Source organism: Ornithorhynchus anatinus, chromosome 4 (assembly GCF_004115215.2).
Source record: "Ornithorhynchus anatinus isolate Pmale09 chromosome 4, mOrnAna1.pri.v4, whole genome shotgun sequence".
Classification (NCBI taxonomy): domain Eukaryota; kingdom Metazoa; phylum Chordata; class Mammalia; order Monotremata; family Ornithorhynchidae; genus Ornithorhynchus; species Ornithorhynchus anatinus.
In genome coordinates this window covers 125,291,607-125,318,323 of record NC_041731.1, presented here as the reverse complement: position 1 = coordinate 125,318,323, position 26,717 = coordinate 125,291,607, and the positions used below count along the sequence as shown (strand labels likewise).

Here is a 26,717-nt window from a genome sequence, read left to right as displayed (position 1 = left end):
CGGGAGCGGGAGGGGGTGAGGGGCAGTTTAGGAGAGGGGTTCGTTCTGCCTTTTTATATCGGACACAGAGACAACTCAGCCGCAGAAGATCTAGATTCTGAGTGCGTTTGAAACAGAGGGCAGCTTCTGCAGAACCAAGTCCGTGTCCACCTAAATACGCAGTTCGCCAGAAATGTTGCTGAAGTGTTTGGGAGATTTAACCAATTTTTTTTTTTTTTTAGACACAGATTTTGGAGTTTCAAAATGGAAAGCTCTCCCATGGGAGATGTGGGAATGTACATTCCAACTCTCTGCCTGAACTAGTCATATTGGCCTCTAAAAAAAATAAAATACCAACCTGAGATTGGAAACACCCTGGCAGGTCAGCATGCCCTTTCAGCCATTTATGGAAAGAGCAAGGAACTGGAAGTTAGGAGACTTGGGTTCCAGTCCTGGCTTTGTTGCTTGCCTGCTGTCTGACCTTGAACAAGTCATTTAACCTCTCTGGGCCACAGTTTCCTCATTCATTCCCCTTCCCCCTTAGACTGTGAGCCTTGGGTGGGGATAGGCAAGTTTATCAGCCTGTGTTGTAACTATCCTAGTGCTTAACATATAGTAAATGTTTACTAAATAGCAATATTATTATTGACCAAAGAGAAACAGGCCAACTCGTTTAGCAAACCTTCCTCAATAATTCTGAACCTTCCAAATTGTATTAACCCAACAACCACACCCACTCATGCAGTTATACCCAACCCCAGCCAATATGAATACTAAATTATTACTTCTGACATGTTATAGGTAATCTACTCCAATTAGCACTTGCTTTTCCTGTCATTCCCACAATTTAAAAATATTTTCAATATCAGCTTCCACTAATAAGAGTGCTACTTGAGCGCTTACTATAATAACAATTTAATAGAGGTATTTGTTAAGCTCTTCCTACGTGCCAATCATTGTACTAAGCACTATACAATCTGGTCAAACACAATCCCTGTCCCAAACGGAGGCTCACTCAGTGGGACAGTAGAAAGGGATTTTATCTCCATTTTACAGATGAGGTAGAATATGTCAATCAATGGTATCTGAGTACTTCCTGGGTGCAGAGCCCTATGCTGAGCACCAATTAGAGAAGTTAAGTGCCTTGCCCAAAATCACACAGTGACCGGGGCAGAAAATTCTAACTCAGATCTTCTGACTGCCAGGCCCATGGTCTTTCCACTAGGCCCATGGGCAAGGAATGTTTCTGATGCTTCTGGGAGCTGCCTCCCAAACACTGAGTACAAATACTGGTTACTACTATCAATGGCATTTATCAAGCACTTTGGAAAAACACTGTAGTAACCGCTTGGGAGGCTACAATATAACACAGTTGGCAGAAATGCTCCGTGCCCACAAAGAGCTTCCAGTCTAGAGGGGGATTTACTTGTGGGCAGGGAATGGGACTGTTTATTGTTGTATTGTTCTCTCCCAAGAGCTTAGTACAGTGCTCTGCACACAGTAAGTGCTCAGTATATACGAGTGGAGGAACTGAAGAAGGAATTAGCTCTCTGGTATTATATGCTCCTCGAGGGTAGGGATTGTATCTACTAGCTACTGTACCTTCCCAAGCACTTACTATTACTCCTACTAATGATAATAGTAATAATAATAATAATAATGTTGGTATTTGTTTAAGTGCTTACTATGTGCAGAGCACTGTTCTAAGTGCTGGGGGGGATGCAGGGTAATCAGGTTGTCCCAAGTGAGACTCACAGTTGATCCCCATTTTACAGATGAGGGAACTGAGGCACAGAGAAGTTAAGTGACTTGCCCACAGTCACACAGCTGACAAGTGGCGGAGCCGGGATTCAAACCCATGAACTCTGACTCCCAAGCCCGGGCTCTTTCCACTGAGTAATAACTGTGGTATTTGTTAAGCGCTTACTGTGTGTCAGGCACGGTACTAAGCGCCGGGGTGGACACATGCAAATTGGGCTGGATTCCATCCCTGCCCCATGAGGGGTTCAGTCTCAATCCCCATTTTTCAGATGAGGTAACTACAGCACAGAGAAGCAAAGTGACTTGCCCAAGGTCACAAAGCAGACAAGTGACAGAGCAAGATTAGAACTCATGACCTTCTGACTCCCAAGCCCATGCTCTACCCAATATACCATGCTGCTTCTCCAAATGTAAGTGCTCACGTAACATGACAGATTGCTCCGAAGTTTGTTGCAAATGGGTTGCCCACAGAAATACCACGGTGGAATCCAGAGAAGGGTAAGTACCACACAGGCCGGAATCAGTTCACCAGAGAGGATCACGGGCCGGGTTCTGGCTGCCAATCTCTCCACAGAAACGCAGCGGTTGCCCCCACCAGCAGCTTCGTAACTGACTACTGACCCCGTGGCTTTGGGGGGCCACACACCCCAAGCCCGCTACCGGCTCCCGAGCCTCTCTGAGCCAGAAAGGGACTTGATATAACCAAAATCAGCATCTGTCCCTTGGAGTCCACCTCTCCACTCCCCACTGGACTTGGAAATAATAATGTTGGTATTTGTTAAGCGCTTACTCTGTGCAGAGCCCTGTTCTAAGCACTGGGGTAGATACAGGGTCATCAGGTAGTCCTACGTGAGGCTCACAGTCTTAATCCCCATTTTACAGATGAGGCAACTGAGGCACAGAGAAGTGAAGCGACTTGCCCACAGTCACACAACTGACAAGTGGCAGATCTGGGATTCGAACTCATGACCTCCGACTCCCAAGCCCATGCTCTTTCCACTGAGCCACGCTGCTTCTCATGGAAATGACTCTCGGGTCCTAGAAAGTCAGCTCATAAAGAGTGCTGATGTGCAGCCACAGTCACAAGAGCTGGGGTGAGGGGGAGGGAGGAGGGAGGAGAAGGGCTGGATATGAGAAAGCCTGAATAAGCGGGAAGGCTTATAAAAAGGTTAAATCGCTAAAAGAGCAACTTCTAATATTAGGTTGAACTTGTGGGAAGCAGCGTGACCTAACCCCAGCTGGGAGACTTTGGGCAAATCACTTTCAAAATAGCAGGTGTGATCTCCCTAAAGTCTCCCCTGCTCCTCTCTGGTCCTACCCTCCTCTTGCCCCTTCTTCAGCCCACTCATCTTTCCCAGCAGTATCTGAAGAGATCTCCTGCAGTCTCTCAAAATCCACCCCCTCTACCTGCACATCCGACCCCATCCCCAAATACCTTACCAAACCACCTGCCACCTCCCTTCTTCCCTCCTTGATCGCCATCTTCAACTGTTCCCTCTCCAATGGCTTCTTCCCCACTGCTTTCAAACATGTCTGTCTTCCTTATTCTAAATAAAACCCTCCCTTGATCTCATGGCTCCCTCCTACTGTTCCCTTCTCGCCCCAACTCCCTCCTACTATTCCTCTCTAAATTCCTTGAGAGTTGTCTACACCCCGTCTCAAGTTCTTCTCCAATTCTCTCTTGACCCCCTCCAATCCCGCTTTTGTCTGCTTCACTCCACAGAAACTGCCCTCTGAAAGGTCACCAATGATTTCCTTCTTGCCAACGGCCTCTACTCCATCCTAATCTTCCTTGACCTCTCAAGCGCCTCTGATACTGTCGACCACCCCCATTCTCCTGGAAACATGATCCAACCTCAGCTTCACTGACACTGTCCTCTCCTTACCGTAGGTTTTAAAGGACTCGATCACCTTGCCCCCTCCCACCTCACTACTCTCCCACTACCACCCAGCCCACAAACTTGGCTCCTCTAATGTCAACCTCCTCAATGTGCCTCAGTTTTGTCTTCTCCGACCTCTCCCTCACATCCTGCCTCTGGCCTGGAATGCCCTCCGTCCTCATATCCGCTAGACAATTAATCTCCCCTGCTTCAAAGCCTTATTGAAGGCACATCTCCTCCAGGAGGCCTTCCCAGACTAAGCTCTCATTTCCTCTTCTCCCACTCCCTCTGTGTAGACCTGACTTGTTCCCTTTATTCATCCCCACCCCCCAACTCCAGCCCCAAGGCACTTATGTACATATTCGTAATTTATTTCTATTAATGTCCGTCTCCCTCTCTAAACTCTATGCTCCTTGTGGGCAGGGAATGTATCTGTTGAATTGTGCTCTCCCAAGCTCTTAGTACAGTGCTCTGCACACAGTAAGCACTTTATAAATATGACCGTTTGATATCACAACCTCTCTGTGCCGCATTCTCCTCAACCATACAATGGAGATTCAAAACCAGTTCTCCCTCCTTCTTGGACTGTGATTCCTTTGTGGGACAGGGCCTGTGTCCTACCGGATGACCTTGTCTTCACCCCAGCCGTCGGCACACAATAAACACCATTATTACTATAATCATTATGTGTTTGAGCCCTGGTGAGGGGGAAGGGAGGAGGACAGGATCTTTTCCTTCTCTGCATCCAGAATGGGTGCGATAAATAACACTGACTGGAGGGTTTTGTGGGTGGGGGAGGGAGAGGGTGGAAACGATTGTATTAATTCAGGCTGGGCTCGAAGCAGTGTGGTTTAGTGGATAGGGAGCAAAAACCACCCAGGTTCTAATCTCAGCTCCTCCACACGTCTCCTGAGGGACCTTGGGCAAGTCGCTTCATTTTTTTGTGCCTCAGGTCCCTCACCTGTAAAACGGGGATTAAGGCTGTGAGCACCACGTGGAACAGGGACTGTGTCTGACCTGATGAACTTATATCTACCCCAGGGCTTAGAACGGTGCTTGGCACATAGTAAGCATCTAACAAGTACCATAATTATTATTATTCTCCAGGTGTAACTCCCCCACCACCTCCCTGGCTCCAAGTTTCCTGTCACACAGATAATCGGGAGATGCAAACTCCAGCATGCCTCGAGGCTCCCTTCTCCCCCTAGGGCCCGGAAGGTATCCGGGAATGGCGTCTACACCCTACTTAAAACTCACCTCCTCCAAGAGGCCTTCCCAGACTGAGCTCCTCTTCTCCCTCTACCACCCCCCCTTCACTTCTCTGCAGCTTAACCCTCTTTTCCCCCCATTTCCCTCTGCTCCTCCTCCTCTCCCTTCCCATCCCCTCAGCACTGTACTCGTCTGCTCAACTGTATATATTTATTACCCTATTTATTTTGTTAATGAAATGTACATCGCCTCGATTCTATTTAGTCGCCATTGTTTTTACGAGATGTTCTTCCCCTCGGCTCTATTTATCGCTATCGTTCTCGTCTGTCCGTCTCCCCCGATCAGACCGTAAGCCCGTCAAACGGCAGGGACCGTCTGAATCTTTTGCCGATTTGTTCATTCCAAGCGCTTAGTACAGTGCTCTGCACATAGTAAGCGCTCAATAAATACTATTGAATGAATGAATGAATGAGTCTACAGCACTGGGTGGGGGACGGGAAGAGGCTCCTGCGCCCCTTGACCGAGGTGGAGAAAAGCATTCACGGGAACTGCCGCTTTCCCTCCCAGCTGCTTTCCCTCCCACCCGAGGGTCTCTGCCCTCAAGCACACTCCATGCCCACCACAAAAGCTGCCCTCGCCTGCTCTCCGACTCCGCCCTCCCCACCGAGAAAAGCACCGAGAAAAGCACCTCCCCCTTCCCTCCCACCACCGAGGGTTCCTGGTCCTGGCAAGCTCCGCTCCGCACCCACTGTGTTGGGCATAAAAGCTCTTCCTCGTGCTCTGACTCCTCCAACCCTGCCAAGAGGAGTCCTGTGGTAACGTTCCCCTTCCCTCCCACCACCGAGGGTCCCCAGTCCTGGCAAGCTCCGTGGATAAAAGCTGCGCCCACACGCTCTCGCCTTCTCCATACACTGGACAGACGGCCAGTCCCACTGCCTCTCCGGGACCCGACACTGGCTCTCCGTCTCCGTCCTGGTGAGGAGATTCATCCCACCCCATCCTTCCGGGGGAGAGATGGAAAGAAGGCATGAGGAGCCACAAAACCTCCCCAGAAGACATGTGTAACGTCAAATGTGTCCTGAAGCCTGAGCTATAAGAAGCCGCGAGGCTTAGTGGATAGACCACAGGTCTGGGAGTCAGAAGGATCTGGGTCCTAATCCCAGCTCTGCCACGTGTCTGCTGTGTGACCCTGGGCAAGTTGCTCCACTTCTCTGGGCCTCGGTTATCTCATTTGTAAAATGGGGATTAAGAGTGACTGTGAGCCCGATATTGGGCAGGGATTGTCTCTATCTGTTGCCGAATTGTATATTCCTAGCTCTTAGTACAGTGCTCTGCACATAGTAAGCACGCAATAAATACTACGGAATGAATGAACCCCATGTGGAACAGGGACTGTGACCAATCTGATTAATTTATATCTACCCCAGTGCTCAGAACAGTATTTGGCACATATTAAGTGCTTAGCAAGTACCATTATCATCATCATGAGCCCAAAGAGCCTCAAATTCTCATCCTCTGGCCACTGCACTCTGATTTTTTTTTTTTATGATATTTGCTAAGTGCTATGTTCCAGACACTTTACTAAGCATGGGGGTAGATACAAGATAATCAGGTTGGACAGCCTCTGTCCCACACACGGTGCTCCCAGGCTTAATCCCCATTTTACAGATGAGATAAATGAAGCAAAGACACGTGAGATTTGCCCAAGGTCACGAAGCAGACAAGTGGCAGAGCTGGGATTAGAACCCAGGTCCTTTTAACTCCCAGACCTGAGGTCTATCCACTATGGCCACGCTGCTTCTCATCTTGTATATAGGCCTGGGTTGGATTTTAATGTTTCATCATTCCAGATGTGTCCGTCTCCAGTCCCTCCTCCCCACTTAGATTGTGGGGCCACCCCACCCCCCGAGATATACTGAAAAAAGAGGAATGTGTGGGTTTCTCCTTTAAGTGGGCATTCCTCCAAACATTAGCTTCAAACCGCCCCCGGAACAAAAAAACAAACCAACCAGAAAAACAGCTCCACCAGACTGGCGTGAAAGCTGAAAACCATGTGGACAACCCCGTAGTTTCCTTCTCTTTCTGAGCTCAGGGCAGAGATAATGATGAAGTTCGGTCTTTCCCCAGACCAGAGCCGGCAGCTCTCGGTATACCCGTGATTAAAGAGATGACGGCAGGTTAGCCGACAGCAGTGGAGCCAGAGGTCAGAGGAGGCCGTCCAGCCGAGAACCCCCGGGATGGGCAGAAAGAGCCACCGGTTACGACGCGCCGCCCTGGGGGGGAGGGCGGGGGAGACGAAAACGCCGGACTTACGCCCATGGTGAACTTGAACTTGAAGGGCGGCCCCTCAAAGAAGGCGGCGCAGTTGTCGTCGCTGGCCGTGGCCAGCCGGTAGGGCCGGGTCTGCTTGATGTCCACGCTGTTGATGACCTTATTGTGTCCGGTCAGCTCCCCGACAGAGGAGCCCGTGTCCCACAGGAAAACCGCGCCGAACCTACGCGTCGAGGGACAGACGCGCACGCATCAGTTCTATTCACGTCTGTCTCCCCCTCTAGACTGGAAGCTCGTTGTAGGTCTGCTTATTGTTCTGTTGGGACTCTCCCAAGAGCTTAGTTCAGCGCTCTGCCCACAGTCAGCACTCAATAAATACGACTAAATGGTGGAAGTTAGGAAAAGAAGCGGGGAAGGGTACGGGATAGAGTACACACAGAGAGCAGGAAGAGAGTGATTCGATCCTGCTCTCATCAGGGCCGTGCCTACGAATGCTGTGGAAGGGCACCTGTGTGTTGGATTGTGTGTAGCAGGGGGAACTGGGGCTCCAGAAGCAGGGTGGTCTAGTGGACAGAGCACGGGCCTGGGAGTCAGGGGACTGGGGTTCTAATCTCAGCTCTGCTGGGTGAACTTGGATAAGTCACTTAACTTCTCTGACATCAGTTAATCCCATCTATACAATGGGGATTAAAGCTTTGAGTCCCATGTGGGGCACGGACTGTGTCCAACCTGATTAGCTTGTATCGACTTCACACAGTAAGCGTTTAACAGATACCATGAAAAAACCCAAAACTGGCTAAGCTAATCAGAGAGGTAAGAAGGCACAAGGTAGGAAATCAGCCTCATCATGGAATCATTTAAAAGTCTGGAGGCACTTATTCATACTAATCTGTCTCCCCCTCTACACAGTAAGCTGTCTGAGGGTAAGGGACCTGTCTACCAACTCTCTTTTACTGTAATAATAATAATGTTGGTATTTATTAAGCGCTTACTGTGCGTAGAGCACTGTTCTAAGCGCTGGGGTAGATACAGGGGAATCAGGTTGTACCACGTGAGGCTCACAGTCTTCATCCCCATTTTACAGATGAGGAAACTGAGGCACCGAAAAGTGAAGTGACTTGCCCACAGTCACACAGCTGACAAGTGGCAGAGCCGGGATTCAAACCCATGACCTCTGTCTCCCAAGCCCGGGCTCTTTCCACTGAGCCATGCTGCTTCTCTAAGTATTCTCCTAAGCACTCAGAACAGTGCTCTGCACAGCAAGTGTTCAAACACCATTGACGGTGAAGTGGCAGAAAAATAATAAGCAGGCTGAGGAAGGTTTGCGAAGTATGGATTTTCCTTCAGGAGCAAAAAGGTTGTCCTGTCACAATTACTGAATTGTGGTATAGGTTAAGCACTTACTACATGCCAAGCACTGTGCTCAATACATGGTTCCGTGTCCCACACTGGGCTCAAAATCTAATGGGGAGGGAGAACAAGTATTCAAATCCCATTTTACAGAAAGTTAAATGACTCACCCAAGGTCACAAAGGAGGCAAATGGCACAGCTGGGATTAGAACCCAGGTCTCCTGACTCCCAGTCCTGTACTCTCTCCACTGGGCCACACTGCCCCCTAAATCACTTCCCGTCTATCATCATGTGACACGGAGACTGGGCCTGACTGATGATCTTATATCCATTCCAGCATGGAGTGCAGCGCTTGCCAGATAGTAGGGGCTTAAAAACCACAATTACAATTATCTCGCAACATGGTCCATAAATCAGCAAAGAGAATTTCTGCACAAGGATTCAGGACCTGAAATTCATTTATTCATTCAATCGTATAAATTGAGTGCTGTGTGCCAAGCACCTTACAAAGTACGCAGAAGAGTACGATGTAGTAATAAAAAGACACATTCCCTGCCCACAGTGAGCTTAAGAATCCTACCTAGTCTCCAACCCACCCAGCACATTTATAAATAATAATAATTATTATTATGGCACTTGTTAAGCACTTACTATATGCCAAGCACTGTTCTAAGAACTGGAAAAAACAAGGTAATCAGTTTGGACACAGTCCCTGACCCACAGAGGGATCACACTATCAATAGCCAACTTACAGATGAGAAAACTGAGGCCCAGAGAAAAGGAATTTGCCCAAGGCCACACAGCAAACATATGGCGGAGCCGCGATTAGAACCTGGGTCCTTCTGACTCCCAGGCCCGTGCTCTATCTACTAAGCCACGCTGCTTCTCTTTGATGGGTAAGATGTCCAAGAGTCATGGAAACTAAATTCCCTGTCTTTTGGACTCATCATCAGACTGTACAGGTTGTCACCAGAGCACAATTACTCACTTCTCTCGTCCTTCCCCGACAACCGCAAGTCTCTTGCTGTCTTCGGTCCACGCAATGTCCTTGATCTTTCCAGCAAAAGGCTGATACTCATATTTCAGGAGATGTTCCTTCTGTGTCGTATCCCAGATTCTCAGCTTTCCAGAGACATCTGCCACAATTAAAAATGAAAAAATTAAAAAAAAAATCACTATTCCAGCAAGGATCTGGTGGTCATGTGACTTGTCCATCTGTCAGTAAGATGTTCAAGGATCCTGAGGAAGACTGAGAGAAAGAGCAGGCTACTAAGGTGCCACATCCCACAATAGGTAGATTAATCAATGCTTCAGCATTTTTAAATCGAAGCTTAAAAATAGAAAGTGGGACAGCCTCTCCAAAAGCCGGACTCAAGAACAAATTCATCTCAAAGTTCTTAAACGAAAAGCATGTGAGAAATATAACACATGGTTTCAGAGAAAAAAAACTCAACCCTCCAGAAAATAAATACAAATCACACCTCCTCCAATTAATTTCCAACACTCTAAGTCACATTAACTCAACGGCCACCTACCACTTTTGGATTTCAAGCAACCCTCAGCACTTGGGAACATAATACTTATAATTATGGCATTTATGAAGGACTTACTATGTGTCAAGCACTGGGGTAGATAAAAGTTGATCAGGATGGACACAGTCCTTGTCCCACATGGGGTTCACTGCTTAAGTAGGAGGGGGAACAGATACTGAGTCTCCATTTTACAGATGACGAAACTGATCCTCAGTTACCACATCTACAGAAAGGAGATTGAGACTGTGAGCCCCATGTGAGATAGGGACTGGGTCCAACCTAATTTGCCTGCATCCACACCAGTGCTTAGTACAGTGCCTGGTATATAGTACACCCTTAACAAATACCTTTATTATTATTATTATCCTAAAGAAGGGACCACGGTGAAAAGGCCAAAGGGGGATGGTCAGGAGACAATTATAATATTTAAGAGCTTATTCAAGATGGAACTCTTCAGCTAAGTGGAGGCATTTTTAAGAAAGCAGAGACGCTAACCCCCAGTACCCTGATAGGTTGCTTTGTATGCAACCTATATGATAGGGAAGCAGCATGGTTCAGTGGAAAAGAGCCTGGGCTTCGGAGTCAGAGGTCATGAGTTTGACTCCCGGCTCTGCCACTTGTCAGCTGGGTGACTGTGGGCAAGTCACTTCACTTCTCTGGGCCTCAGTTCCCTCATCTGTAAAATGGGGGATCAACTGTGAGCCTCACGTGGGACAACCTGATTAACCTGTATCTACCCCAGCGCTTAGAACAGTGTTCTGCACATAGTAAGCGCTTAACGAATACCAACATTATTATTTGTGTTCTAACTGCTTGAGCCCTGCTGCAACTCTGTCAAACTAAGAATGGAACAAAGCTGTCATCACACCTTCTTGCTGATTATTCTTTTGATGGTCTTTACCATCAGCAGGTGTAAATGGTTACACAAAGAGCCTTCAGGCCAAGCCCAAGACTTGTCTGTTGTGTGACCTTGGATAAGTCACTTCATCTCTCTATGCTTCAGTTACCTCATCTGTGAAATGGGATTGAGACTGTGAGCCCCATGTGGGACAGGGACTGTATCCAACCTGAATGGCTTGTATCCACCCCAGCGCTTAGAACAATGCCTGGTACACTTTCATTCATTCATTCAATAGTATTTATTGAGCGCTTACTATGTGCAGAGCACTGTACTAAGAGCTTGGAATGCGCAAATCGGCAACAACAACAAATCGGCAACACGGTGAGCGCTTACCAAATACCATTATTATTATTAACTTGAAAGGCCCAACATTTGAGAGGTGATGAGGCAATACTGTTATTTTTATGTAATAATACTTGATATATGTTAAGTGCTTTCTATGTGCCAAACACTGTACTAAATGTTGGGGTAGAGAGAAGATAAACAGGGTGGACACAATCTTTATGCCACACAGGTCTCAGTTTATGTAGGAAGCGGGACAAGTATTGAATCTCCCAGGACCATGTTCATAGTAGAGAGCACCTGGGCCTGGAATTCAGACAACCTGGGTTCTCAACCCAGCTGCTCCACTTGCCTGTTGCGTGACTTTAGGCAAGTGACTTCACTTCTCTGTGTCTCAGTTACCTCGTCTGTAAAATGGGAGTTAACCCTGGGAGCTCCATGTGGGTCAGGGACTGTGTCCATCCCGATTATCTTGTATCTAGCCCAGCGTTTAGTACACTGACTGGTACAGAGTAAGCATTTAAATACCATTATTTGAAAAAATGAAATACATCGCTGAGGATGATTCACTGTGGAAAGGGTACTTTGGCACCAGGAAATGACTCAGCTAGCTCAGGGTACCCACAAAACCTGGCTTCCAGAGACTCCCATCTCCTGACTCCCAGCTGGTCCTCCCTTCAGTAAGGACTGAACTCCTCCCTCTTCCCCTCCCACACCAAAGTTACCCTGTGTGACCTTGGGCAAGTCACTTCACTTCTCTGGGCCCGTTACTTCACCTATAAAATGAGGATAAATAGCAGGGGCCCCATGTGGGACACGGGCTGTGTCCAACCTGATTAACTTGAACCTACCCCAACGCTTAGAACAGTGCCTGGCACACCGTAAGTGCTTAATGTCATTAAGTTACTTGATGCTTTCTGCCTCCTTCCAATTAGACTGGAAGTTCCTTGTGGGCAGGACCATGTCTACCAACTCTATTGCAGCATACTCTCCCAAGCGCTTAGTACAGTGCTGTGCACCCACTGAATACTACTACTCGACTTCCCAGCGTCTAACGGTCGACACCTCTTTGGCAGACGGCCCTTTAGGAGCTTCACTAGAGTCCCACTTTCTAGGGCTCAGAGGCATAAAAATAAACCATTTTCCTAAAAGGCCCTCAGCCCAGAAATAAACACGCCACTCCCCTGAAGAGAAACCCACCCCGACAGGAGGAAACTTCCAGGAGAAGTGCCTATAAATTATTCACGTACACGCCTCATGGTAACGTCCTCTAAACTCCTTTTCTCATCGAGTGTCATCATCTCTTTGGCCAGGCATCGATTCCCCATCCTCTTCTAACAGCTCTGACTTTCTTAATGGATCTAGGAAAGGATCAACCCCAGTTCTGCTCTTCAGCAGCCAAGTCGGGTCACAAGGAACGATGGAAGAAGCACCGCTCCCAGACCGCAGAGGCTCTTCACCAGGCGAGACTTAGAAAATGCCCAGGTTCCTCTGCTCGCCGGCCAAGAATACGTCTGCTGGGTGATCGTGGGCAAGTAACAAATTCTCTGGGCTTCTACTTCCTTGCCTGCAAAATGGGGATTCAATACCTGTTCTCCTCCCCCTTGGATGGAGAGCTCTTTTGAAACAGGACTGAGACCGATCTACGTATCTCTGTAAGCTGAGATAGAGAAAAACACAAAAAATGGGCAGGAAAATGTCCGCTGGGTGACCTTGATCCAGTAGCTTTTCTGGACCTCAATTTCCTCATCTGCAAAATGGGGTTTAATAATAATAATAATAATGATGTTGGTATTTAAGCACTCACTATGTGTAGTACACTGTTCTAAGTGCTGGGGTAGATACAGGGTAATCAGGTTGTCCCACATGAGGCTCACAGTCTTAATCCCCATTTTATAGATGAGGGAACTGAGGCACAGAGAAGTTAAGTGACTTGCCCACAGTCACACAGTTGACAAGTGGCAGATCCGGGATTCAAACCCATGACCTCTGACTCCCAAGCCCATGCTCTTTCCACTGAGCCACGCTGATTCTCTTCTGTCCATCCTCCTTGGATGATGAGCCCTAGGTGTGATCGAGGCTGTGTCCCAACTATATGTATTTTTATGGTATTTGTTAAGCGCTCTACTTCTCTTCTCTGGGCCTCAGTTACCTCATCTGTAAAATGGGGATTGAAAGCGTGAGACCCATGTGGGACGCGGACTGCGTCCAACCCGATTATCTTGTATCTACCCCAGCGCTTACCACAGTGCTTGGCAGATAGGAATCACTTAACAAGTATGATAATTATTAGTATTGCTATAATAGTGGGGTTAGATGGGACGGAGATGGACGAGGCATATACTGCTGTATCCACAATTCACTGGATCATGCCTGCCAACTTAATGCACTCTCCCAAGCGCTTAACAGCAGCGTGGCTCAGTGGAAAGAGCCTGGGCTTCGGAGTCAGAGGTCATGGGTTCGATTCCTGGCTCTGCCACTTGTCAGCTGTGTGATTGTGGGCAAGTCACTTAACTTCTCTGTGCCTCAGTTACCTCATCTGTAAGATGGGGATTAACTGTGAGCCTCATGTGGGACAACCTGATTACCCTGTATCTACCCCGGCGCTTAGAATAGTGCTCTGCACATAGTAAGTGCTTAACAAATACCAATGTTCTTATTATTATTATTAAAACTGGGCTCCACACAGTCTAAGCCCTCAAATAAGATTGTCAGCTCACTGTGGGCAGGAAACATGTCTGTCAACTCTATTATACTCTACTCTCCCAAGCACTTAGTATGGTGCTCTGCAAACAATAACAGCTCAATAAATATCACTGATCTGATTCAGTGATGGCCCCTGGTTAATTCCTTATCAGCTCTTTCTCCACACAACAAAAGAGAGGTAGCACAATGTAATAATAATGGCCGTGATTAAACCTTTACTATGTGAAAAGCACTGTTCTAAGAGCTGGGGTAGATAGAAGTTAAATGGGTTGGTCACTGCCCCTGTCCCAGTCTCACAGTTTAAACAGGAGGGAGAACAGGTGCTGAATCCCTATTTTACAGTTGAGGAAACTGAGGCCCAGAGAAATGAAGCGACTTACCCCAAGTCACCCAGCAAACAAGTGGCTTAGCCATGATTAGAACCCGGGTCCCCTGACTCTCAGGCCTGTGCTCTCTCCACTAGGCATTCGAGCCACTGACCTATCAAAGTCCCTCCCACCCACCATATAGGTCAGAAGACTCTTTCAGGAACCACCGAGATCCAGCTCAGGAGAAAGTCAATTCAAACATTTTAGTATCAGAATCCTGAACCAGTAGAACCTATAAAACAAAGCCCGAGAACCGCTTCGACTTTGTCTATCTTGTCGCCGATCTCTCGCCCGCATCCTGCCTGTGGTTTAGAATGCCCTCCCTCCTCATATCTGACAGACAATGACTCGCCCCCTCTTCAAAGCCTTACTGAACGCCCATCTCCTCCAAGAGGCCTTCCCTAAGCCCTCCTTTCCTCTTCTCCCACTTTCTTCTGTGTCACCCTGACTTCCTCCCTTTATTTACCGCCCTCCCAGACTCACAGCACTTACGTACATATCTGCAACTGATTTAGTTATATTAATGTCTGTCTCACCCCCTCTAGACTGTAAGCTCACTGTGGGCAGGGAATGAGTCTGTTCAATGTACTCTCCCAGGCGCTCAATAAAAATGATCAACTGGGCCCTGGAACCCGGTGGTTCCTTAGTATGTCGATCCTTTTTAAATAAAAGTGAATTAGACGGACCTCCCACCCCGTCCCAGGTCCCCACGAAGGGCAGACGTAGTCAGCGCAGCTACCGTAAAGGGCAGACAGACCCGTGCCAAGCCAGGTCCAGCCACCGTACCCACCTCCGGACGCGATGTAGAAGCCACTGGGGGCATACTTGGCCACGACGACTTGGTGGGCGTGCTCCGTGTAGATGTCGGCAACCGCTGGATTCTACGAGTGAGTTACAGGGGGATTGTCAGCACCGACCGGCTCTGGCTATTCCTTTTGAAAATTCCAAGTACAAAGTCACCAAACAGATTCAAAACCACTTCCAAAAAAAAAAAAAAACCACCACAAAACTGGGACACGAGACTATAAATAGCCAGCAGGTAGCACTCCCTGAGCGGAGAAGGAAAAGATGTGCTATCCTGGGAGACCTAGCAAGGCAGCAGCAACAGTTCCTTAATTAGTTTACAAGGAGCAGAGCGGCAGAGCGGAGAGAATCTAGTGTGGCTTAGCGGAAAGAGCCCGAGCTTGGGAGTCAGAGGTCACGGGTTCTAATCCCGGCTCCGCCGCTTCTCAGCTGTGTGATCTTGGGCTAGTCACTCACTTCTCTGTGCCTCAGTTACCTCATCTGTAAAATGGAGATGAAGACTGTGAGCCCCATGCGGGACAAACTAATTACCTTGTATCTACCCCAGTGCTTAGAACAGTGCTTGGCACGTAGTAAGCACTTAACTACCGGCATTATTATTATTATTATTATTATTAAACGAGTGGAGTTCATCAACTAGAGGCTCGCTCAAGCCACCTAACCTGAAAACTGAGTTTACTAGGCATCAGAAATTTCATTTTCTTACACATTCTTCATCATTTAAGTGATGTCAAAGTTCACATTTCACATATGCACTGTCAAACACGTTGGTTCCCGGTTGCCCTACCTCAGTGTGGCTGCACCTGTCTCCACCCTTTTATAAACAGGTCTGACTACCCAGGTTAACTGATTTTCAGGTGCAAGACCAAAGTATCTTTGCTTAGTGGATAGAGCAAGGGCCTGGGAGCCAGAGGGACCTGGGTTCTAATTCTGGTTCCACCACAACGGCTGTGTGACCTTGGGCAAGTAGCTTCACTTCTCCGGGCCTCAGTTACCTCACCTGTAAAATAGGGATTAAGAGTATGAGCCTCATGTGGGATCGATTAACTTGTACCTATCTACCCTATTGCTTAGAACAGTGCTTGGCACATAATAAGCACTTAAGTACCAAAATAATAATTACTACTACTTACTGAGCACTTACTCTGTGCAGAGTACTGTATTTAGCACTTAAAAAAAATGGTATCTGTTAAGCACTTACTTTGTGCCAGACACTGTACTAAGCACTGAGGTAGATATAAGAGAATCAGGTTGGACACAGTCCTTTTCCCACACAGGGTTCCCAGTCTTAATCCTCATTTTACAGATCATGTGACTGAGGAACAGAGAAGTTAAGCGACCCTCCCAGGGTCACAGCAGACAAGCAGGAGAGTACAACTTGTAAACATGAGCCCTGCTCTCAAGGAGCTTAATTATTATTGATAATTGTGGCATCTGTTAAGTGCTTACCGTGTGCCCGACGGATATTGAACACTGGGGTAGATACGCGATGATTACGTCAGACACAGTCCCGGCCCAAAAGGGGGTCTAGGTCAAAGTAGGAGGGAGAACAGGCATCGAAACACCATTTGACAGATGAGGAAACTGAGGCACAGAGCGTTAAATGTCTTAGCCAAGGTCACACGGCAGGAAAGTTATGGAGTCGAGATAAGAACCCAAGTCCCCTGACTACCAGTCCCTGTACTTACCGTGCTCCAATCTCACCTCTTCAATGCTCACACCTTCCTATCTGGCCCTCCCTTGCACAAACATCCAGACCAACGCTCTCCCTATGTTCAAAGCTCTTCTAAAAGCCCATCTCCTCCACTGAGCCCTCCCTGACTAGCCTCATCTTCCCATCGTATTTTCTATCCCTTCTGTGTCATCCATCCACTTGGGTCTGTACCCTCTAAGGCATCTGGCTGCTCACCCAACTGGCACAGGGAACAACTGAATGTAACATACACACGTGGAGTGGAGTGGGTCCTGGGTTGGGGTGAGTACCTTAGGAGTTAGGGGTTCGGTGAGGAGAGGTTAGTCAAGGAAGGTTTCCCAGAGGAGATAGGATTTTAGTAGGGCTTTGAAGAAGGTGAGAATGCTTGTCTGTCTGATAGGAGTGAGGTAAGGCACCAGAAAAACATGAATTAAGCAAATTCGGTCTCTCAAAACTGCTCGGGCCAGAGTAATCTGACTCCATCAATGCTGGTGGCAACTGGTCCCAATGAGGGTTAGAATAATAATTATGGTACTTGCTAAGAGCTTACTGTGTACCAAGCACTGTTCCAAGCTCTGGGGTAGATACAAGTTAATTAGGTTGGACCCATTCTGCCCTACATGGGGTTCACCCTTTTAATCGCCATTTTACAGATGAGGTAACTGAGGCTCAGAGAAGTGAAGCGACTTACCCAGGGTCACATAGCAGACAAGTGACAGAGCCAGCATTAGAACGCAGGTCCTTCTGACTCCCAGGCTCGTGCTCTAGCCACTAGGCCAAGCTGCTGCTCCTGCACTAGCAAAAGTAAAGATACGCCCACATCCAGACTGCTGGAACGTTGCACTAAACTCGTCTGTTAGCTACTGCCACAACTGCACATTTGATTATACCGATATTGTCGGCGTAGTATTTTCCATCTAAAACTGTCAAGTTTGTCCCACAGAGGGAATATGAATGCGGCACGTTGAAACTGCACCTTATGAACTAGAACACTGTAGTTTATCGAGAGGGCTCAGGAACGGAAGCTAGGATACCTGAGTTCTAGTTCCAGCTCTATCCTGACCTGACCTGCTACGGGATCTTGGCCATGTCATTTAACTTCTCTGGCCACCGTTTCCTCCCCAGCTTGGAATTGCTCAGTGGATTTGAGTGCTTACCATGTGCAAGAGTACTGTAATAATGTTGGTATTTGTTCAGCGCTTACTATGTGCAGAGCACTGTTCTAAGCGCTGGAGTAGATACAGGGTAATCAGGTTGTCCCACGTGAGGCTCACAGTCTTAATCCCCATTTTACAGATGAGGGAACTGAGGCACAGAGAAGTTAAGTGACTTGCCCACAGGCGCTTGCCCCAAGCGATCGATACTGTACCGATCGCTTGGGGGAGTACGACAGAGCTGGTAGACATTCATTCATTCAATAGTATTTATTGAGCGCTTACTATGTGCAGAGCACTGTACTAAGCGCTTGGAATGTACAAATCGGTAACAGAGACATGATCCCTGCCCACAGAATCCATCCTTTCCACTCCATCCAAACTGCTACCATGCTGATCCTATCCCACCGTAACTACTACTAATTACAATAATAATAATAATGGCATTCGTTAAGCTCTTACTATGTGCCAGGCACTATACTAAGCACTGGGGTGGATACCGGGTAATCAGGTTGGACACAGTCCCTGTCCCATGTGGGGCTCACTGTCTCAAACCCCATTTTACAGATGAGATAACTGAGGCCCAAAGAAGTGAAGTGACTTGTCCAAGGTTACACAGCAGACAAGTAGCCAGAATTAGAACCCTGTCCTTCTGGCTCCCAGGCCATCCACTATGCCATGCTACTTCTCTATTGAGCCTGCTGAATCTCCCCTCTCCAGTCCATACTTCACTCTGCTGTTAGGATCATTTTTCTAAAAAAATACTGCTCGGTCCATATTCCCCCCTCAAGGACCTCCAGTGGCTGCCCACCTACTTCCTCCCAAATCCCTAAAGATAGCTCTTAGAACACTCCTTGGAACACAGTAAGCACTTAAGGACCATAATTATAATTACAGGCTTTGGAGCTCTCAGCTTGCCCCCACCTACCTTTCCTCACTCCTTCAAAAACCTTCATTCCATGTTTCCCCACTTCTCAACAAACTCCAGTGTCTGCCCATCCACCTCCGCATCAAACAAAAACACCTCGCCTTTGGCTTTAGAGCCCTCCATCACCTTGCCCCCTCCTACCTCACCTCGCTACTCTCTGACTTCAACCCCAGCCTGCACACTTCGCTCCTCTAATGCTAGCCTTCTCGCTGTACCTCGATCTCATCTATCTCGCCGCCGATCTCTCGCCCACATCCTACCTATGGCCTGGAACGCCCTCCCCTCCTCATATCCGACAGCTAATTGCTCTCCCCCACTTCAAAAACCTTATCGAAGGCCCATCACCTCCAAGAAGCCTTCCCTGACTAAGCCCTCTCCTCTTCTCCCACTCCCATCTGCACCGCTCTTGCTAGCTCCTTCATTCATCCTCCCTCCTACCCCAAAGCACAAATGCATAAATCTGTATATATCTGTAATTTACCTGTTTATTTCTATTAATGTGTGTCTCTCCCTCTAGGCTGTGAGCTCACTGTGGGCAGGAATGTGTCTGTTATACCGTACTCTCCCAAGCACTTAATACAGTGCTTTGCACACAGTAATGGCTCAATAAATAGGACTGAATGAGTGATTTCCTACTACTGCCCACTTCACTCTTCTAGTACCAACCTACTCACTGTCCCTCGATCTTGTCTAGCTCACCACCAACAGTTCACCCACATCCCCCACTCTTCATATCCAACAATCTCTCATCACCTTCAAAGTCTTATTTAAAAAAAAACTTTTAAAAAATTCACATCTCCTCCAAGGGGCCTTCCCTAAGCTCTCACTCTCCCTAAGTGTCACTTTTGCATTTGGATCTGTATCCTGTAAACATTGATATCCATAAATCCTGTCATTCCCCCTACCTGTAGTTTATTTCACTGGTCTGTCTCCCCTTCTGGACCAGAAGGTCCTTGTAGGCAGGGAACGCGTCAACAATCTCTACTGTATTGCATTATCCCAAGCGTTTAGTCAAGTGCTCTGTACAGAGTAAGTGCTGGTGAGATACCACAGTCTGAAGGAGCTTACGGTCTAAAATAATTCCCTCCCCTCCCACCTCAGACAGACCACAATTCTCCCCACATTCCACTCCCTGAGTGCTATTTCTTAAAGGGCGTAGAAACGAGATAATCAGATTGGACTCAGTCCCTGTCTCCACCCCGGCTCACAGTCTAAGAGGGAGGGAGAACCGATTTTGAATCTCCATTTTACAAGAGAAAACGGGCTCAAAGAAGTGACTCATCCAACATCCCGCAGTGGGTAAGGAGTGAAAACAGGAGGAGAAACCAAGTCCTCAGCCTCCCAGGCCCGTGCTCTTTCCACCCGGGCACACTCTTTCGCTTCAAGTGTCACCTCTGACAACAAGCCCTCCCCGATTACTCTCTCAGCCCCTTCAAGCAGAGGAATCTTTCCCTAAGTGTGCATCTTTTCATTCATTCAATCGTATTTGAGCGCTTACTATGTGCGGGGCACTGTACTAAGCGTTTGGAAGGTACAATTCAGCAACAGAGAAAGACAATCCCTACCCAACAATGGGCTCACAGCTCTCTCTCTACTCCCTCTCCCTTCTGCATCACCTAAGCACTTGGATCTGTACCCTTTATGTACTTTTATGTACAGAGCTGTGATTTCAATTTTAATAAAATTGTCTGCCTTCCCCCCTTTAGACTACGAGGTTCTTTTGAGCAGGGAATATGTCTACCAACTCTGCTTTAATGTTCTCTCCCAAACGCTTCTCACAGTGCTCTGCATACAGTAAGCCCTCAATCTATACCAGTCAATCCTGTTCATTGAGCGGTTACTGTGTGCAGAGCACTGTACTAAGTGCTTAGGAGAGTACGACGTAACAATATAGCAAACAGGTTCCTTACCTAAAATGAGCTTACAGTCTAGAAGGAGCTTACCAACTCTTGCACTTATGAACACATTTATGTCCACCTTCAGGACTCAGAATGATATTGAGGGCTTTCGCTGTGCAGAGCACTGTGCAAGATGTGCTCTGTTTGGAAACACTAGTTGTAAAGATTTTTATATTTCCAGTCTCCCCATTTCAATGTAAACTCCTTGTCGGTGGGGAAAGTGTCACGTGGTTAATCTGAACTTCCTAAGCACACACCACAGTGTGCTACACAAAGTGGGTGTTCTATAAGTACTGCTACGACTTCTACTAACTGCAAAGGAGCAATAATAAGGCCTACCTTTCCCTATCTCACAGGGATGTTTTGCAGATAAAGTGAGATGACTTGGGTGAAAGCACACTGGAAACATTTAAGAAGCAAGCTACGAAAAACAAGGCACTATTCTGATCAAGTCAAAACAGTTGGTATACATCACTAATTTCACTAACTTAAAAATAAAAACACATAAAGGAGGGGAAGGTTTCTGAGACTTTTTGGATTTGAGAAATTACATGAAAATCACCCAAAACCCAGCAAAGATGAGTCTTAGGCAAAGACTTCCCAGGATTTGGGGCCAGGGAATACATCAAGCACCAAATGCAAGAGGTGCAAGTCTGCTGTATCATTGTCTCCCAAGCGCTTAGTAATAGAGTGCTCTACACCCAATAAGTACTCATTAAATACTAATAATAATTATGGTATTTAAGTGCTTACTATGTGCCAAGCACTGTTCTAAACACTGGGGAAGTTACAAGGTCAACAGGCTGTCCCACGTGGGGCTCACAGTCCTAATCCCCATTTTACAGATGAGGAAAATGAGGCATAGAGAAGTTAAGTGACTTGCCCAAGGTCATACAGCAGACAAGCGGTGGAGCCGGCATTAGGACCCATGTCCTCTGACTCCCAAGCCCGGGCTCTTTCCACTAAGCCACGCTGCTCCTCATAACTCCCCTCTACTACAGATTTCTCCCCTCACATCGGGCTGCAAAAGGACAGTTGGCCATCTTAGTCCCTCCGATATGACACGCCTCCCCTAGGAGTTGACGACACCAGCATGCCCCCGAACACAGGGACACAACCACATGCAGGATGGATGCCCTGATATCCACCAAGGTGGCACCCCAAAAAACTGGCCAGGGCACACCAGAGAAGCGTCAGAATGCACGGGCTGGGAACCCTGCATCACCACTCAATTATGGAGCAGAACCCTCTCTGAGGGGAAAAAACTCCCTAGCCCCAACAAATGAAAACTTTGGTCATGGTGATCGACACTTTGGTAATAATGTTAGGTTCCCAAAAGCCACAGGATTCACTATCCAACAAGATCCGGCAGCACGCTTTAGTGAGAAAAGCAAGAGATTCAGGAAGCAGTACAGTGCTCTGCACACAGTAAGCGCTCGATAAATGCAATTGAATGAATGAAACCTGGGTTCAGATCCCTGTTCCCTTTTGGGACGTAGGGCAAGTCGCTAGGCCATGGAAAGCAACATGGCCTAGTGGCAAGAGCCCGGGCTTGGGAGTCAGAGGGCGTGCAAAGCACCTACACCATAAGCACATCATGACTATCACTTGGCTGATCGGATGGAAAAGCTGGTTGTATTCCCTGCCAGAATACAAACCCTTCAGAAACAGTCAAATCACCACAAGCTCAGGGGACTCCATGTGCTCAGTTCTGGGGTATTCACGCATTCCTTCAATCGTATTTATTGAGCGCTTGGGAGAGTACCACAGAAAAGTCGTCAACAGACACATTCCCTGGGTAGATCAAGGTAGTCAGGTCTGACGGAGTGTGCCGGTCCCACACTGGCTCCTACACCAGGACACAGGCAGAGGCAGCTCTCAGCCTTCTCGGCCTCAGTTTCCTCAAGCGGGGGTAGGTGACTTGTCCAAAGTGACACAGCTAAAACTAGTCCCCATTCTTAGTAAATTCCATATAGAACAAGAGACAGTTTTCAGATGGAACTATGTATTTCACTCCACTTAAATAAAACCCATTCTGCCTCATTTTTAGCTTCGGCTAGCTAGAAATACAAATTGTGCTGGTATACAAGTGTGATCTTAAGCAGTACCTGAATATGCACATTTTCGAAGTGGGGTGACTAATGAACTCTCTTTTCCTAGTTGTGTGAATTTAGATTCTAGACTGTACGCTCCTTGTGGGCAACTCTGTTGTACTCTCCCAAGTGCTTCAGCCCAGTACTCAGTATTCAGCCCAGAAGCAGCGTGGCTCAGTGGAAAGAGCACGGGCTTGGGAGTCAGAGGTCATGGGTTCGAATCCCGGCTCCGCCGCTTGTCAGTTGTGTGACTCTGGGCAAGTCACTTAACTTCCCTGTGCCCCAATTACCTCATCTGTAAAATGGGCATTAAGACTGTGAGCCCCTCGTGGGACAACCTGATCACCTTGTATCCTCTCCAGCGCTTAGAACAGTGCTTTGCACATAGTAAGCGCCTAACAAATGCCATCATTATTATTATTACTTGGCGCATAAAGACAATTATATTCTGCTCTCCCAAGCGCTTTCAGTGCTCTGTGTGAAAAAAATAAAATTGATTCTAAATACGCAGTGTAGCGGCCATAGACAACACTTCTGCACATCTGGCTGCACCTGAAGAAGTCAGCATAGAATGAGGACTATTCCCCAGGGAGGAATTTTATTCCCCAGGGATTTAATGCTGACAAATAGCCCCGGCCAGCAAACAGGCGATACGCCCAAAGTTCAGATTCAAACGTACACGCCCCTCGTCTCCACGCAACGTAAATTCATCCCAAAGACAAAATCCAAGTCAAATGGGCCCCACTCTCACCTTCCCCCACATCCCCATAAACTTGCTTCCCGTTTGCTTATACTTTCCCCAACTTCTGCCGGTCAACAAATTCCAGGAAGCCTAGACCGGAGCACTTCACGATCTTTAACAAAGAACTCTTTCAGAGTAATGACGGCCCGGCGAACATTCAACCAACACCGTCCTTGCCCAGGTTACAAATAAATAGAGGGACCGAACCTTTGGCCAAAGAATAAACCCTGAAACGGCAATCAACTGCAGACCTCACCCCTAAGGCTGGGAGCTGAACATACAAGACACGCCTCTGATAGATGGGGAGAGGCGGCATGGACAAATGTTAAGAACGCGGACCCGGAAGTCAGGAGGACCTGAGTTCCAATCCCGCCTCCGCCACTTGTCTGTTCTCTGATCTTGGGCAGAGTCGCTTAAAAACTTTTCTATGCCTCACCCACCTCACAATTCCCTTACGCTCAGGCCCACTGAGCCTGTGGTGATTCGACTGGTTCTGAAGGGTGGGTATTCTGGCAGGAAAACAGGGAGGCACTTTTCTGTGCCTCAGTGACCTCCTTAATTCCCTGTACAATGGGAATTAAGACTGAGAGTCCCATGTAGGTCTTTAACACTGCAAGCTCCTGGTGAGCAGGGAATGTATCTTATTGTATTCACCCACGGACTTAGAACAGTGCTCTGCACATAATAAAACCGACTGACATGGACCGTGTCCAACACTGTATTTTCCCATTACGCTTAATACAGTGCCTGACGCCATTTTAAAAGAAGAAAAAAGATAGCAACAGCAGTGTACGGACGCCTTCGGTCCGGAACGTCTAAGAGAACAGGCTTTAATTACCTGACCGGCCGCTGGCCGAAAGCTGATTTGAGAAGAGATTGAGGATACCACCTTCGGTCGTTACTCCGAAACCTCCAGTTGAGCCAGAGGCATCGGGATGCGTTAAGGAAGGCTTTGCCAACTGAGCGGGCAGGCATTTGGACTGGGGATGGATCCCATTTGGAGTAGCAGTAACAGTATTTATTAGGCGCTTACTGTGTACAGAGCACTGGACCTTCATTCCCAGGACTGAGTACAGGGTCAAAGTTGGATTCAGACCCTGTTCCTCGAGGGGCGGAAGAGGATTTAAGAAGCTGCCTTCTCCTCAGATGGAACTGCGGTCTTAAGAACTACATAATAATAATAATGATGGTACTTGTTAAGCGCTTCCTACGTGCCAGGCACTGTTATACACGCTGGGGTAGACACAAGGTAATCAGATTGTCCCACGTGGGGCTCACAGTCTTAATCCCCATTTTACAGGTGAGGTAACTGAGGCACAGAGAAGTCACGTGACGTGCCCAAAATCAGACAGCTGACGAGCGGCAGAGTCAGGATTAGAACCCACGACTTGACTCCCAAGCCTGTGCTCTTTCCACTAAGCCACATTCAAAGACGTCAAGCAACTCTAAATGCTTTATCCCACGGTATTTGTTAAATCTAAAGAACTACAAAGAAGACTTCAAGACATTTTTTTCCACCGTATCTGTTAAGCCCTTTACGATGATGTGCCAGGCACTGTACTAAGCACCAGGGCAGATACAAGGTAATCAGGTTGCACACAGTCCCTGTCCCATAAAGGGTTCCAGAGTCTTAATCCCTATTTTACAGATGAGGCAATTTACCCGAGGTCACATAGCAGAAAGTGTGGAGCCAGGATGAGGACCCTGGTGCTTCTGACTCCCAGGCCCGTGCTCTAGCCACTAGGCAACGCTGCCTCTCTGAAATTCATTATTACCTGACATTTTGCTATTTCATTCATTCATTCATTCATTCAATAGTATTTATTGATGAGGAATCAAATCCTAATTTGGAAATGCTCTGAATCTCAAATGATCGAAGCCCAAGTTCCTAACTTCCATTTTCCCAGACAAGGCAAAACCTTCTACTGTTATGACTGTTGCATCCTTTAAAACCTGGGCTAACAGGGATAAATTGTTGTAGTTGACGCTATCTAGGCAATTAAGAACTCAGGAACTACATTAGCACAAATGAAATTTAATACCCATCACTGGGTTTAAACTGTACCTTCAATAATGAATTTTGACTACTCTAACTGCAAAATATTTTTATATCCCTCCCCCGACCCCCGACTAGATGCGATCTCCTTGTCAGCAGGGAACACTTCATTTTGAGTTTGTATTGCCACTGTGCCTCAACAGGGTTTTCCCATGAGATTATGAATTCCTCTTTTGGTAGCCAACCAGAGAGGCCCAGGTCACATTTGAGAACTGAATTACTAGCAATATTTGCAGAAACAGTGTGGCCTGGTGGAAAGAGCGCGGCCTGGGAATCCTAGGACCTGGGGTCTAAACCCAGCTCTGCCATTTGCCTGCTGTGTGACCTTGGGTAAATCCCTTGACTCTGCCACGATCCCTCATTGTAAAATGGGGATTTAATACTTCCTTAGCCCCACAGCATGTATGTACGCAACTTCTCTGTGCCTCAGTTACTTCATCTGTAAAATGGGGATTAAGACTGTGAGCCTCACGTGGCTGATGAACCTGTATCTACCCCAGCGCTTAGAACAGTGCTCTGCACATAGTAAGCGCTTAACAAATACCAACATTATTATCCATAATTTATTGATATTAATCGAAGCCCTCGGGCGAGCGATGACGATAATAATAATGATGGCATTTAAGCGCTTACTATGTGCCAAGCATGTTCTAAGCGCTGGGGGGTGTGCAAGGTAAACAGGTTGTCTCACGTGGGGTTCAGAGTCTTCATCCTCATTTTACAGATGAGGTAACTGAGGCACCGAGAAGACAAGTGGCTTGCCCCAGGTCACTCAGCAGACAAGTGGCGGAGCTGGGATTAAAACGCACGACCCCGGATAATCAGCGGGGAATATGTCTACCAACTTTTACTCTGTATTCTCCCAAGCGCTTGGTAGAGTGCTCTGCACACAGTAAGCACAAAATAAACATGACTGACTGACTCCTACTTGGCTCCTCCTTAGCCTGGGAGCCCCATGTGGTACCTGATTATCTTCTATCTACCCCAGCACTTACTACAATGTTTGACAAATAGTAAGCACTTAGAAAATACCACAATTATTGAGAGCCCTGTTGGCAAAGTGCCTGTTGGGCAAACAGCGTGGCTCAGTGGAAAGAGCTTGGGCTTCG

The 26,717-nt window shown here is 47.5% G+C and overlaps 1 protein-coding gene across 1 annotated transcript in view; it reads right to left on the bottom strand.

Annotated features, from left to right (window-relative positions):
* Positions 1–26,717, bottom strand: part of WDR1 (WD repeat domain 1) — a 55,677-nt gene that overhangs the window by 24,296 nt on the left and 4,664 nt on the right. The window contains exons 3-5 of the mRNA XM_029063156.2: positions 15,031–15,121; positions 9,440–9,587; positions 7,143–7,323 (exon numbers count right to left, since the gene is read on the bottom strand). Coding sequence (XP_028918989.1) covers positions 7,143–7,323; positions 9,440–9,587; positions 15,031–15,121 — 420 coding nt within the window. The remainder of the gene's footprint in view (positions 1–7,142; positions 7,324–9,439; positions 9,588–15,030; positions 15,122–26,717) is intronic.